Consider the following 15,878-nt stretch of genomic DNA (forward strand, 5'->3'; position numbering starts at 1 on the left):
CAGAGGGCGGCTCCCGGACAAGGAGAGAGAGAGACGTGTGGTGTCGGCTGGATCCTTCGCTGCTCCCAAACGGGGCGATGAATGACACCGGACAGCAAAGACGCACGGATGTCATAGCCAGGTGGTGGTTTCACCGCTCTGAAGCCACGAGGAATCCCATGGGAAAGCAGCAGCGAACTGACTGACCTGCAGGAGCTGATCCCGTGATATAGCATGTGATCGGCTTGTTGACGGGGGGGGAGCCAGTGGAACTGAAATGCAGGGATTGCCACGAGTAGGGCGTTATGGAGATGTAAAGGTAACAGAGGGGAAAGCTCGTGTGGCAGGTAAAGTACAGACTTCAGCTCTCAAGTGTGCATGACTGTTATTTACTGGTCACCACAGGAAGAACAAAGGATCCTTTCAATTATCCCAACAGAGACTAATTAAGGAGTGGTAACCTCTGCAGAGATTTTGAACCACCACTACCACCTCCATATGATTCAGAACAGAGGATCTGAATGGCAAGTTATATTCCCACTAGAGTTTAAAACCTGCATGTAAAGGCTATCCTTGGTCACTGACTGATTTTAGATCTGATCTTTGTCCCGGATGAAGGTTAGTTCCCAACAGACCTAACACTGGAGAGAGCAGAGGCACCGCCACCCACCTCCCCACCTGTGTGAATATCATTAACTGCAGGTACAGCTCAGGCCAGGAAGATGCTCGCTTGGGTGCCGAGTCCAAAGAAGGTGGGGGATGAGCCGTACTAACCAGAACATCACACCACAAAAGCCAGCCCAGGAGAACAACTGCAGAAAGTCAGAAAAGAAGATTCAGAAGTCGGAAGGCAACACAAGCAAGTGCTTTCACAGGCATCCAAATGCTTGATGGAGATGTCCCATGGCTGGCTGTGAGCTCCAAGGGCACCTGCCCTCCACAGTCAGAGTATGCGGACATTCCCTCTCCTGCATCTGTTCTGGTCTCTAAAGAAATGCTGAGTTCGTGCTGTCATCTTCCCTTTGATCAAAGGGCTCATACTGCCTCTGTCTCCCTTCCAGTTGCCTAACTTTATGAAACTCATAGAAACTTAATTATTTTAGAGATATTCCCTCCCCCCATTCCATTTGCCAAAAATGACTGGTCTGACAACATTTTCAGAGGTAATTAGGGGAAGACATACATAGGCAGCAAGATTACCCCAGACACCTTTCCTTTGGAAACCAGGATAAAACCCACAGTATTGTATTTATCAAAACAGTCCCCTGAAGTCAGATTTGTGATTGCTGTACTTGTGTTATTGGCTATACGGCAAATTTTTAAAACAATTTTTGAAGGATTATATCAGATTGATTTCACCCGTTCTAGCCACAAGCAAGCCATTTATGAACACTTTTCCCATCTGTTTAAATGGGGATGATAAATACCTACCTCAGCTCCGGTCTGCGTGCAAACACAAACAGTGGTTTGAATATCTTATAAGCATTGCATGACATAAAAAATAATTATTATAAATATTGCTGTAAGATTAGTGCATACACATTCTTTTTGAATGGCTGCAACCCTTTAAAATCAGAAGCACAATAGAAGTCTAATACTCAGACATACTTAGGTGCGATACAGTGAAAACCATTTATTTAGCAAATCATTCACCAAGTTAGATTTCTGCTGCAATTTAACTCTTAATACTTAGTAAAAGCGCATATTTTGTTAGACAGTTAGTTCCATTTGCTTTTAAGAGGAATATCTAACAAAGAAAAAATGGGACAGAAAAACGTCAAGGAGGCCTTTTTCAAACATTTCCTTCTTGGTGCTCACTGGATAAAAATATATCTCCTTACCCCTTGAATTCATCTCAGTCAAATGAGCCACTGCATACTGAAAGGCCTGAAGGAGACTCAGCCAATGCTTCCACCCATCCAGACCCATTCATCTTCCTCCTCCCTACCGCTTTTGTGAAACCTCACCAGCACGTTCATGCACGCTACTTGTTGACCTGCAACACAGGAATGTGCTGCCTACCTCGCTGCTGCTCATGCAGGGGTCAGTGGTTGGGATGACAGCTTCCTTCTTAGCACCCATAGATACCCAGGGATGGCACATGCACTTCATGCAAGGTGGGGAAGTACAGGAGGCTATGGGAAGTACGTGAAAACTCTTTGGTCTTTGAAGAGGACAGGCAGTAAGAGAAAGGTGTCAAGACACCACAAAAACATTGCAAATCCTCTCACCGCCCTCCCCCAAATATACATTACAGGATTATTTTTGAGCACAAAACCATTCCTCCATGCTCCACAACATCCAGGCAGCAGTACAGACCTACTCCTTTCTTCACCCCATCCCAGTCCCACAGTGCAGCTTGCACAGCCAGTGTTAAATCAGCCTATAAGCTGGGTGAAAAAAAAACTGCAGCTGTGTTTCCCAAGTTGTCCTCCAAACAATGATTAGCTGCCAAATTGCCTTAAATAAGCAAACCAAGCAGCAGTTGTCATCCTAATTATAGAAGACTCTTTTCAGCTTACCTGAATGAACTTTGGACTTCCCCCTTGGTGCCCTAATTTAATTCTTTAATTCTAAGAAATTAAGAGCCAGTATTTTCAGTAAATGCTGAGAAGGTCACTGTTCCCTTGCATATAGCCAGTGTTAAAATATGCATTTATCTAAGATGTGCTGTGATTGTGGTGAGCTTCTAACCTTCTAGACACTATTTCCTTCCTTTTCCAGCAGGCATTTATGTTGCAAGACTCTTTCTAACTTATCAATGTCTCTTTTCATACACAAAACTACAAGCTACCTACAAAGATATAAAGTGTAAAATTAAAAAATAATCAATGCTGTCAATTGTGTATGTTTTATATACAAATGTAAGAATTCAAATGAGAAAAGCAGTCAGAAAAAACAACATTTAATTATAAAAGAGCTTTTTAAATTTAAAAAAAAAAAAAGATAATGGCACTAAACCAGAAACAAAGTTATTTAAGAGATCATAGCCACAGGGCGGTTGTAATTGTATACTGAAACCGTACAGCTGTTCCTATCATCTGCACTTTGCTCCTGATTAAAATAGCATCTAGAGTTCCAGTAACAAGTAATCTTTTACAGAACTATACGAAAACACACAAATTTTTGTATTACATGACAAAACCCCCTTATGTTTATTACATTAGATCCATAAATATTTACCTAAGCATTGTACTCGTTTTCTACTCCTTACACTTAAAGAACAGGGAGTGTGATTTGTTCTGCTGACAAAAGTGATTTGTCTTACAGGGTTTGCCCATAGTGGCACAGTGCTATACCATGTAGGGGTACCCAATGAGATGGAGCTTTGAGGGCAGTACAGTCACAGTAGAACAATTTCCTCCTTTATTCATTCTGCTTTTGAGAATCCTTCAGTGCTTCTTTTCCATATGAAGACAGCTTTTGACTTTCAAAAACAATAATTACTTACACCCCCAAAATTGTTCATATGCTGTGGATAACTCATCAGTATATGTCTAATTTTTCTATGACCTTTCAGAGTTCTGTTTCATTGTCTATATATAAAATGGAGAGCTCCAGTGGTTGCTTTGGGAACAACACAGTCCAGGCCTGTATCCAAAGCTCAGCAGAAAAGCCCTTTATTCCTTTAATAAGCTTTGATCAGCTAAAAAAATGTAATTCAGTCCTGGATTGTATGTAGAATATTCCCTATGAGGTCAATATAACTCTGTGTGCGCACGAAAATAAAATATTTCATTCCAAGGATGTAATTTCACAGTAGTTATTTCAGGTAGTCAGCACACGGGTGTGAGCACTTAAGCACAGCTGAGCTAATTTACAAATAAATTGTAAAGTGGTACACAAGTTAGTGAGCCCAAAGTGTTGCTGTGGGACTGAGGCTCTGGAGCTGCAGTCCACAGCTCTTTGTGTCACTCTGTAATTCATTATTGGTGAATTCCACAGGGAGCTTTCAGTTCCTCCCTGCAAAGAGAAGGATTTGCAATAGTTCACCATTAGACTATTAATTTTTGAAGTGGTTCAGACAGCATTTATTAGCGTAAGGGAAATCAGAACTTGATTTCTAGCCTTGTCCAGAACAGACCAGACATACAGCTGACGGTAGGCAATAGCCAAAAAGCCGATGTGAACTCCACAGTAGACCTTTACACTGATTTAGAGTGAAAAGTTTGGTGGTTTGCTACCTATGAAATTTAGACTAGTTTCCCTCCACAGTTATTTTATTCTTCCTGAAAGTTTTTATTGTGCTAGTAATTGACAGGTTTTGGCAGTTCAAAAATTGCAATCTATCAGATGTCCAAAAAAACTGAAACCAGTGTATATAACATGGCTACATATCATTGCTGAAAAACCTAGAGGTCTTTCTAGTGCATGACAGTATTCCAGAAAGGATACTGCCAAGAGTGGTGAGCTTTAAAAATTACTCACCTTGTCTTTTCTTTTTTTATCTTTTTTTTTTTTTTTAATATAATCAACTGGAATAAGAATAAAAAAATATGTCAGAGATCTAGCAAAAAAAAGCTGCATAGAAAGCATTTTCACAGTTGTTCTTAAATAGTTTTCATCAAACTTTACCTAGAAAGTGAACAAAATGAAGAATTCCAAAGACAAAATATATTGCATTGCAGGTTTTTTCCTGTGAATTTCACACTTGGGAAATTCAGTTGACTGGTTTTATGTATTTTTAATACTGTACCATTCAGAAGTGCTGATCAGGACTTGGTTCTCCAGTGTAAATAGCACTGTAAAGACCTATATGAACACACAATTCTACACAAACAGATTTAGATCTCTAATATAAAGAGGTTAAACATCTGTTTGAAAAACTTTTTTTCTGAAACAAGACCTACCAGAGGGGAGGTAGATTGTGCCATTAAAATATTTAAGGTACTTCTCATTTCAAATATGAGTGGGAAAACTGTGCTATCTCCAAAATTTTGCTGCGAGTAAAACTGAAAATTTACTGGTAATCACTGTTGGGCTTCCATCACTTTTTTTTTTTAACTGGATAAGATTCTATTAATATATATAACACAGCTGAATGCTGAATGGACGCACTATCCCTTTGAAACATTCAACCTTACAAAGCAAGTCCACAGGTTGTTCTTTTTCCATTAATTGTGAGCTTAGCTCTGCTTAGATTTTATAACCCATTCAGCATTTGGGTTGAGCTGGTGTAGGTCCTTCATGTAGGTATCATCATCAAGACAGCGTTCTCCTAGAAATAGAAGAGATACGTGGTTACATCAGTACCAAAAAAGAAAGGAAATTATTTTTGAAAATTCCTATCACTGTTTTATTCAATTTAGGCTTTCAAGCCCTCTCTGTGGTATGAAGCAAAGGACAATGCAGATAAAACCTAGAAGTGCTATTACTCTTCCCATTAGTCTTGGGGAGGAAAGGGGACAGAGGAAGAAGGAAGGAGAGTAGGGGCTGCGCCACCTCCGTGGAACGTTCTAGGTCAGATTTTTCACACAGGCCATGCACATAGGAGCTCCCCTCTGCGAAGGTTTAGGAAAAAGGAACAATGCCCTGGTCCTCTCGTGGTTAAATCCAAGCACTAGGTTCACATTTGCATAGAAGTCCATTAAAATTTCAGGTTGTTTTCCACTTCTTAAAAGGAAAGTTGGAGAAAGGTTTGTCCTTGCTAAGAAGTTTTTACTCCCTATCCTGCTCCTCTTGGTCAGCAGTTCTACGTAGCACTTGTAATGGTTACTGTCCTAGGAGGGAAAAGTAGTACAGTGTTCTCGGTGCATTACAAGCAATTAATTTACGCCTAGCAGCTATGATGAAAACAGCATATGCTGATCCATCAAGATCTGCATACTCTTCCCATTCCCCCACAGCAAAGCATTATCTCACGCACTTGCAGCTCTGCATCACAGCCCCAACCGTGCAAGTGGTTGGGATGGATGGCTCATGTGCCAGCCAGACGTTTCAAGCACATGTGCTCCTGAAGCAGGAGGTGAGCAGAGGCATGATGCAGCAGCTGGGTTTGTCTGCCAACTCTTTGGACAGCCTATGCAGAGCAGGCAAGACTTCCTGCTCAACTAAGCTCGGTCTCCATCTGCTCCCTCTCCATCTGGTCTCCTTGCCAGGTAAACAGCCTGTCTTCCCTCTAGGATTTTTATCCCAACCTACATGACCTGTACTGCCCACACTGCTGAACTAGGCCCTCTCTCCCACACAGTGCAGCGTGTTCAGGCAGGAAGAGTGCAGGGTCGGTGGTTTGCCATGTCCCTATCCAGTCCCGGTCACAAAGCAATAGCAGAAGTCCTGTTCAGTGCCCTGAAGCCCTGTACAGTACTAAGTAGTCAAAAAACATCTGGAGTCTTCAGCAGCTCCATCTGCTAGGTGACAGGACAGTAGTATTGTGCACATTACAATTGTAAGTGTAAGCATATGAGAGTGTCACAAGCCTGTCAAGTCTTCTCACTTTTGGGCTCCCTCTACATACCCATGTCCCATTGGGCAGAAAGAGAATGGCAAAGATCAGGACAGCTGGTTTGCTTACACCTGTACAGCAGGTTAAAGTAAGGGAGTTTCTCTTATCTCAAGTGAGAATGGTATTTGTAAGGGCTGATAAAAGTTGAAATTGTCTGAAAGTAAATCATTCAGACAGAGGAAACATCTAAGCTTTCTTTCCTATTTAATAACAAAACAAAATAAATCTGCAACTAGCCATGTATTTTCTGTAAGAGACATACTATTTCTATGACATGTTTAATGTGATAGTAGGTTGTTCCAGTTTCACTGGAGTTCTGTTACAAAAACCTTTTTTCTACAATGATTACAACTCTGTAAAATAAATGAGATACTCCTTTAAAAGTCTTACATCTGGGATCACAACCTGCTTTAACAGGCAAAGCAAATGTATGTACATATTGGATGTGCAAGAGAACATACAATACATTAATTTGGCATCCAGCTATCTTAGTAACTTCTTTTTTTCCATCAGACTTAGTAAAAACACTAAAACATATCTGTTGTAGGGAACATAGGAAAGTTATTTTTAAGTCAAGTCTTTCAAGACACACAAAAAATAATTGATTTAAAATATTGATTAGGTAAAAAGGAAAAATGCTGTAAGTAGCAATTTACATACAGGAAGTAAAATTGCAAAGTACAGAAGTACTGGGTATTCATGGAATTTTATAATTTCAAATAAAGTTTAACAGGTCAAGGTTAATAAGAAAAGAGTAAATGTAAGTCCAATCCAATACTGTTTTCTAGTTCTCTTTTTATTTTTTTGTGCTGAGTATATGAAAAACACTGTGATTAGAAACTGATTCCCAATGCAAAAATACTTCTGTATTCATGAAAGAAAATTTCAGAACTGTGGTCCTTTGGCATTAACCTTGCTGATCTGCTATTTGCTTTAATCAAGAGGGTCTGGAAAACACAGGTCAGGAAAGACTAACCATTGGAAAATTTTCTCACTAGGTCATCTTTCTGGTTGAACATTTTTTTTCCCCAAAGGAACCTGCAAGCAACGTTCAAATGCAGAGCATGAAGGACTGTGAGTTCACTTATGCCTTAATATAAAGAGATTAATAAGATGAACTTTAACTACCTTCCTATCCAACTCTTCTGTGCTTCTTCCCTGTACATACATTATCAGGAACATCTGTTACAGCTGCTGACTGCTTCTGGGAGAGATAATAAGATACTACTAGTACAATGATCACATGAACATCTCTGCTTCCTTCTCTGCAAGGTTAACTGTCTGCCTTAGTGTCAGAGAGAACTAGTGACATGAATAAAAATGCAACCACAGTGAAGCCCACGGACAACATGTCAAGGAATCATATTCTAGCAAAAGTTGTTCAAAAGCCACTCTTACCAATATTTCCTCCTATTTCATAAAGAAAGACCTCTTCTTTCTTGAGTGTTTGGACATTTCCACTGTCAGGAAAAAAACACAATGAATAACCCTTCATGTTTATACACATTTACTGATACAGTAAGTGAACAAGAATACCCTTGCACGCTAGTGCAAATGAATAGTCCTGCAAGTGAGCAATACACTACAGAAAAGGTAGAATAATACAGATGTGAAGAAACTGTGGGGTTTAGGAAATAATTCCATTGTTATTAGCAAGTAGCCTGATATTTACCCTCTGACTTTTCTTTCACTGCTGCTGCAAAAATAAGTATTCCCCTCAAACACTTCACATTTCTGAAAAAGCGTTATGGTTGGGTGGTAGAAACCACATTCTTCCTGTTTTTAATTTTGCTGCAACTAAAAGAAGTAAAAAACAGACAGTGGAAGAACAAAGTTCCCGTATTACAAAGGGATTCATTTATTCTCATTACTTAAGTGTAATAATGCATGCTAAGGCACAGCCAGAAAGTAACTTTCTGTCAAAAGTGTAAACCTCTAAAAACAGCATTTAGGAAAAAGCAGCTTATTAGTCTCAACTAGTATACCACATTGTTGCTTTAGCATGAATAGTTACATATGATGCACTCATCTGTTAATTTTTTTTTATGCTAAGTCTATTCTGATTTCTTACTTTGCTCATATATGTAAAAAAATAGATTCAAAAGCTTAATTAAAACTTCTCCCTTTCTAAATGGATTTGGATGACTCAAATGTAGCTTTCCTTTTAAATCACTGCACATGTATAATGTGCACATATTTATATCCCAATACCTATACTATTACTATATATAAATGCTTTTTTTTTTTTACAAAATATTTTCTTTCTCTTTTCCTCATCCCTTTGTTTCCTAGACTTACTTTCCTGGAGTTACCTTCTGTCTTCTCCCCAGAAAGTTACAAAAGTTTTCCTGACCCATCAGATTTAATAGCAGTTTATTTTTTATTAACGGCACTCATGTATTCCTGAAGGCTTCCTGAGATTTAATGACATTAGGAGCACTCAGTTAATTCCTCAAGCATGTGTTCCAATAGGCTAAATTTGGTCCAAAAGTTCATGAACTCACCTGGACAAAGTATTTTGAAACTTTTTTCTTGATATAATATATGAAAAGACACTTCTCCCAGAATGATAACAAAGCAAGAATGAGTTTGTACCTTTTCTGGCTGAGAAACCTGGCTACTATATCACCGGCTTTCAGTTCTTCTGTCAGCTGTATTGCCATGGAAACTTTCGAAAGATGAGGCGCTTGCACCCGTATCACTCCCTGAGGAACATCAGCCTGCAAAGCAATAATGGTATTGGAACAAAGCTGCTAGCGGCTGGCTTTGATGAGCTTCTCAAAATACAGTATGGAATAAGTAACTTAGTACAGTGCTCTGTAAGTACACTTAACTACTATCTACTACACTTCACTGCAGAAATACGGTAACTACACAGTAATTCAGTAAATTACATCAGACCTTCAAATCTCTTTTTAACAGCAAGGAGAACTTTGGAACAAAAGAACAGTAGTGTTTAATTATTTTTCAAAGATGTTAAGAATAACAATAACAATTACTGCTATATTAAGAACACACTTAGGTATGATAAGAAGCATATGAGATTGATATGGAAAAGACTTGCTGTGTGCATGAAAGCCAGGCAACCTCCCAGCACTGCTCCCCCACTAAAACTTCCAGAAGAAACCATTCCAGTTTCATTTAATCTGAATTTCATGCCAAAAAAAATAAATCACAAAGTATTCATGGGTCAGTCTACTTTAAGTGATTCCTCTTTTCAAATATAATTTCCTTTTAAAACAGATATTCATTACTGCTGCTTTCTTCTCCCTATTTTTTATTTTCCAGAATATATTCAGCTAGTCAACCTGCAGGTCTGACTACATAATGGATTTGTATTTTATTTCAACCCCAAAATCCTTGATGATGAATACCAATCATATTAGTTACAGAGACGGAGGGCTCCAAAGGACAGGTTTTTTTGTTCAACTTGCAGTACATGACATTTTAAGTTAAAAAAGGCATACTTTATTTGTGAATAAGGTCTTAATTTCTGTTCCCAGAAATCTTGAGGTAATTTTTCTATTCATATAACATCACCATTTACCATTTGGTAGGAAAAGGAATGTAAGAGTCTCAGTAGTCAATGTTGATCATGACCGTTCATTCTCTTCTTTTTCTCCCCATTTACTTCAATTGTATGGCTGAACATTTCTTCCTCCGTAATCAACAAACAAATCTGAGCACCTGTGAATCTAGGATAATGTCTCTGAAACCATCTGAGTTAAACAAATATAGAACAATTGTAAACGTGAGCAGAATCAGAAGCACAGCTCCTGAGAAATCTAAAGGCTCATTACTATACAAGTGATGAGCTATGGTAAGTCATTTTAACCAAACAATCCTTCTATATCCTGTCTTTATTGATTTTAAAAATACTAGACATAGTAACTATTTACATCTAAAGCACTAAGATCACCACATTGAGAATCTGCTTCATATTAATTGTGGTATCAAAGATTCATAAGGCTGCAGTAGATCTCAAAAAGCAACTTCCTAAATTTATACCTAAATCTGTCAAATCTGTTCTTTAAGGCCTCCACCTATGGAAACAATGTCTGTAGCCATCTGCTAGGAAGTTAACACCTGCTTAAACATCTTTTGTCTCTTTCCAAACTGTTGGGATCCTGGCAAAAAGGAAAGGAATCTTTCAAGGATTAAACAGTTATTTATAGATGTCCCTAACTGGTCCTTCATCAAATTCAGCATGGTAATTTTAAATTGGTTCTCATTTTTGTATACAATTATGTATCATTTTGTCTCAGTTGATTTTAATGGAGTTTTTCCAACCTTCATCTGGATAAGAGGGGTTTTTTTTCTATACAGCAAGGATGTGATCAAATATTTAAAAACGTGCCTGCTTTGAGTGTATGAGAAGGAACAAGAAATGTCCACAGAGCCGTAACATTATGGTCACAGATCAAACAGAATAATTACTTTGTTTATTCAGACAGAATCATTATTAGCTCAGTTAATGAGTGCATTTTGCCACTTTCACCACCTGCATTTACAGAAGTCATGCTCAGCTGCACAATTTGTTCATGGTGCCCAACTACAGAGAGAACAAATACTGAGCATCCCCTAAGCCATTCATTGTGCAAGTTGGTGGGAAAGAAAACATGGCTGCAAAAGGTATTGGAGCAGAGTCACAAAAGGACTTGTTCTCTGCATAACACAGTTCAAAACGTCCAAGTTATGGCCCCACATCACAACATATAAGCCAAGTACATATAAGGTGACTGACGATATGCTGATGGGTGGGTCAGTCACCTATAGTATGTAGAGTCCCCCCTCCTGCCTCACAGGATGAGGGTTACAACACTCAAACCTCTAGCTGAGTTAGGTACTTGCACACTTTAAAAACCTGAAGAAAGATATGTCCTTGGCTGATGGAAAATACACTGGCCTACAACATTTAGCTTGTAGCAGGCACAGCAGTCACCTGTGAGGTACTCATCTTCTTTCAAACCCCTTCTTTTCAGAGGGACTTGAATCTACATATGATGAAAGACATGCATCTGCTTGGCTACAGGATCTGAGGTGGGTCTCTTCCAGATTCTCCTGTTCCATTTTGCATGACACACTTAAATATTCATCAGGCTAGATGAAGAGAGGAACGAAGTGACTATGCAGTATTTTCACAAATGACTCAGATGACAGAATATAATATATACTTATTAAATATGTGAATGATACAAAGCAAAAAAAATGAAGAACAATACTGGAATTCAAAAGCATCTTGCTACGTGAGAGACAAAGTCTGAAAGAAATGGGATGGAGTTGTTCTCTTTGAACTGCAAAGTGTTGCACCTAGTTTGGGACAAACAACTTTATAAAAAGAAATGACTTGACAAGTAGCAATTTTTTCAGTAAGTATTCTGGCATGCAGTGGATAACAAATTCAGCAACAGTCTGTAACATTATACTATGAAAATTCAAACAGGTTATGCAAACAGAACAGCTATGGGATGCAATGGTTATTCTAACCTGTTAGATAAGCCCAGTGGCATTGTGTTGTGCTGCTAACATGACGACTGCTGTGCTGGAACAATTGCAACATGTAGAGGAATATGATAACAGATGGTATAAATCTGGCTATGCTAGCAGGTAAATTTCCAGTCCTGAGGGCATCTTTCTTTGCCTGGCTAGAGCATTACACATCCCAACAGCAACATAAAGACTTAATCCCTAACACAGACTTGGGGCCATAGGTATGCACAGGTATCCCAAAAAGCAATTAACCCTCACAAGCCTTCTAATATTAACCACTCTCATCACTGTACAGAATATCTTGCCCAAACTTTGCAGTAAATGCTATTTAACCTCCATCTTAAAAGGGGAAATGTGATTGACAGAGAGGCCTCATCAGAGATAAGATGAAATTTTATCCAAATGAGCAGACTGCCATTAAGAATGCAAATACTGAGAGGCGATTCACCACAAGTCTGGGTGCCTCACTTGCTGTCTAATACTGGAATGCGGTTCAGGAACTGCACAGGAAAATCACCTCAATTTCAACCTATAGGCAGTATAAATTGAAAACCACGGAGAAAAAAAAAACCTATCAAATTTTCCTTAAAGAATGACACAATTTTTTTCTTGAAAAAAATGTATAAAATTGTCATTCACAATGAGGCCTTGTCAAATTAGGAATATGACTTTAAGAGTAATATGCTCTCAGGCACCCAAATTACTGAATGCTTCAAATAAGCATAAATGATTTGTGAAAAAAGGTACTATGTAACTTTGAAGGAAATGCCCAGAGAAGTCTAGGGCTTAAATAAAATTCTTGAATAGTAACTTTACATTTACATTTGGGTAAGAATATATTACACGAGACTTCAGCCCTAACTCCCCAGAAGATTAAAAAGGCATATTTTACTCTAAAATACCAACAGCACTGAATTACAAAAAAAATCCAGTACCTGAAGTTGCAACAGCATTTGCCTATTTCAGTGTATTTGCTGTTATTTCTATGTTGAACAGGGGATGGCAGCATTAAGTGTCATCTCATCATAACTGAATTGTATTCAAAGAATCCTTTTCTTATTAGACAGCATAAACTAAATGTCAGTGTTTAATTAGCTTTATTTTAAAATTGGATGTAAGTCCTCATTCTGTGTACAGATTCCTCCATATAGACAAATACGAAATTAAGGCAAAGTGATACCTGGGGAATTAATTAATTTTGGACATTAAGTGATGTGTCAAACACTGCACACAAAACAAGGTAGGAACATTGAAATACATCTCTCCAGTAGATATTAGATGCAGTTGTCCATAGGATCCAGCTTTTTGCATATTCAAAAAAAATTAAAAAAAAGCAGCATACTTGCGAGATCAAACCAGGTAGATTTGGGATATTATATCCATTTGCCATATTCTATTTTTTGTCTTAATAGCTTAAAAAATGGCTTTATTAGAATACTACCACCTTTTTTTTATAATTGTTTGTCATACACATACTTCATAAGAAAAACACACCGTTCAGAGCAATGCATTTTTACAAGCTACCACACGATGTCTCTAATCCACCGGAATCTTCAACATGGCTTCAACCCACAAGGTGGTATTTTCATACCACCTAAATCTGATATGTATTCATTATGTTATCAGGATACACATATTTGGTGTTACCTGTTTATGTATTTAAAACAACTCTGGAATCACGTCTTTCAAATGTACAGGCTAATGAGCTTCAAATGTTGTAATTACTGACTTCATTTAAATCATAATTAATAAGAGATTTCAAAGTACATGAGATATATTTTTGAAAAGTTTCCATGTCAGTCAGAACAGTTCAATTAAAACACCTCTAAAGTACAGAAAAAAATCACACTATAATGCCACAGGATTTTTTTGTTGTTGTTGTAAAGAATGTGTGAAGAGCGTTACACTGAAACTTATGCCTTGACATCACTGGTGGGTCTGGCAGAAGTACGTTACCTAATGGAGAGATACTGAACTGTAAATAATATACACAAGGGTAAGCTGGGAGTAGACACTTGGACAATAGCTGCATAAGAAGCAGTTTATCTGTTTTTTACATTTGTTTCATCCTTTGGGGTTTCTTGCGGGGGGACAGCAATGCATCTAAATGTGGGTACGATAATACTGGTGGTGTCACAACAGTTGCTCCCTCTACAGATACAGATCTAATGTACTTTTGCTTCAGATGCCCAAATTGAAACAACCTGTGGGATGTCATTTTTCAGAATAGAAATATTTTGAAAAAACTGGGAAAACAAACAAATATCCCAGCCCTGTAAATGTGTCATGCCCATATTAACTTGCTATCTATTGAAATTCTCAGTTAAATAAATGTAGATATCCTCTCTGCTATATCCACATTTTCACTAAAGATAATAGTCTTATTAATAAAGTATTTCAGATGTATGTTTCCTTACATCATTAGGGGTCTTCTCCTGCTTCTCATGCTTTTCCCGGTCATATGCCATCTTTTTGAGAAGTTTCTTCATAGCTTTGTCCTTTTTCTCCTTCTTCTGTCTTTCAGTGTTTTGTTTTCTCACTTGGTTAACAATAAACTTAGGAATCTAGATGAATATAGATAGTAAGTATGAATATCTACACAATTTCCTAAAGTAACTAACTTATCAAAACTTTGTAAATTGACAGGCTGTCAGGTAGAACTTGAAAAAATAGTATTTCCAGTAATAATTAAAGATTCAAACAATATAAAGCTGTGAAACCACTCTGCTCATGATGTTATATTCCATCCAGTAAGCTCTCAGGAGAAGAGAGGTGGAATCACGCAGTGTTTTTACTTTCCTCAGCCAAAAAAAATTCACTTAACACTTAGTCTGTGTGACGGTGATAATAACTTTTCCTTGCATGCAGCAAAGGTCAAAATTGTTTAAAGCTGCTGATGGACAGCAAAGCCTGAACTTTTCCAGTCTAAGTTAGAGCTTTGCTTGAGACCATGACAAAACCTCATGTTTCACCAAAACATGTTTTATATAACATGAAGTTTGGCCCAAAAGGGAAATGAACTACAACACCATGTTTCCTGCTAATATCTCTAAGCAGAAAATAATAAATTCCTCATAACAATGCATACTGATAAGCCAAATACAAAGATCCCCCAAGGACTTATTTTTGAGTTCACATATGGTACATACAATATCAAAACTCTGACCATCAGAGCTTAACTCTACTATAAGATGTAATGATTCTGTTTTGCTCCCATAAGAGTTGCCTATGTGCAAGAACCCACCTGGATGGGGCTGATCTTCCTCTAAATCATGGATATACGTTCATATTACTTCTTTGGTCAGATGCCTTGTCTGTGAAATTTATGATCCTTCCCCCCACCCCCCGCCCCACCCTTAAGAATACACTTACTGTCCAGAGAAGTTTTTGGTACTGAATCATAAAGCGCATGACATTTGCTGTTCCAGCTGCCATAACAAACTCGCTTTGTTCAATAGTCTTTGAGCCAAACCCATGAAATGTGAAAAGGTTTGGGGCCATCACCATCGCAACATTCTTTAATGTCATTTTATTTTTCTCTCGATTATCAATTACCCTTTGGAGGAATTCAAGCAGTACCTGAAAGAACAGCAGAACTTACAGCTCAGCTCTGCACATGAAAAAGTTAAGAGTCAAACATGATGTTACATATTTCGTTAAAAAGCTCTTAATTCCTAATAAAACCATATGAAAAGCAACAACAATAGGATATGTTTATAAAACTGTAATGAAAATTTTGATTCCTTTATTTTTGTGGAGAACATTTCAAGTATCTTTGAAGCCCTGCACAGTAAGATTTTATTCAAAACCCTTGTTATGTAGGTGCATAAATAGCATCCCACAGATGTTTTTGAAAACATTACTGTTGGCTTTTCTTAAATTGAAAGTTAACACAATAGTGCCAGCTGTCATGGTTATGGAAACATGGAGTGGCTAGTTCATAGAATCATAGAATGGCCTGGGT

At 37.9% G+C, this 15,878-nt stretch overlaps 1 protein-coding gene across 1 annotated transcript; it reads right to left on the bottom strand.

Annotated features, from left to right (window-relative positions):
• Nucleotides 1–4,970: 4,970 nt before the first annotated feature.
• LOC104461858 (rho GTPase-activating protein 18-like) lies at nt 4,971–15,489 on the bottom strand. Its single transcript, XM_010073591.1, has 5 exons — nt 15,287–15,489; nt 14,332–14,478; nt 9,020–9,144; nt 7,823–7,884; nt 4,971–5,197 (listed from the first exon to the last, which is right to left on the bottom strand). Exons 1-5 carry the CDS (start codon nt 15,440–15,442, stop codon nt 5,106–5,108), a joined length of 582 nt encoding a protein of 193 aa, XP_010071893.1. The 5' UTR covers nt 15,443–15,489; the 3' UTR covers nt 4,971–5,105.
• Nucleotides 15,490–15,878: the final 389 nt, after the last annotated feature.

Source organism: Pterocles gutturalis, unplaced genomic scaffold (genome assembly GCF_000699245.1).
Source record: "Pterocles gutturalis isolate BGI_N339 unplaced genomic scaffold, ASM69924v1 scaffold25727, whole genome shotgun sequence".
NCBI classification, from domain to species: domain Eukaryota; kingdom Metazoa; phylum Chordata; class Aves; order Pterocliformes; family Pteroclidae; genus Pterocles; species Pterocles gutturalis.

Excerpts from the sequence above, each read along its gene's own strand:
- LOC104461858 (XM_010073591.1), bottom strand. The coding sequence starts at position 15,442 with ATGACATTAAAGAATGTTGCGATGGTGATGGCCCCAAACCTTTTCACA. Across the intron at positions 9,145-14,331 it reads AGGAGAAGACCCCTAATGAT|GCTGATGTTCCTCAGGGAGT; the intron begins GTAAGGAAACAT and ends ATTGCTTTGCAG. Across the intron at positions 7,885-9,019 it reads AGGTTTCTCAGCCAGAAAAG|TGGAAATGTCCAAACACTCA; the intron begins GTACAAACTCAT and ends TTTTCCTGACAG.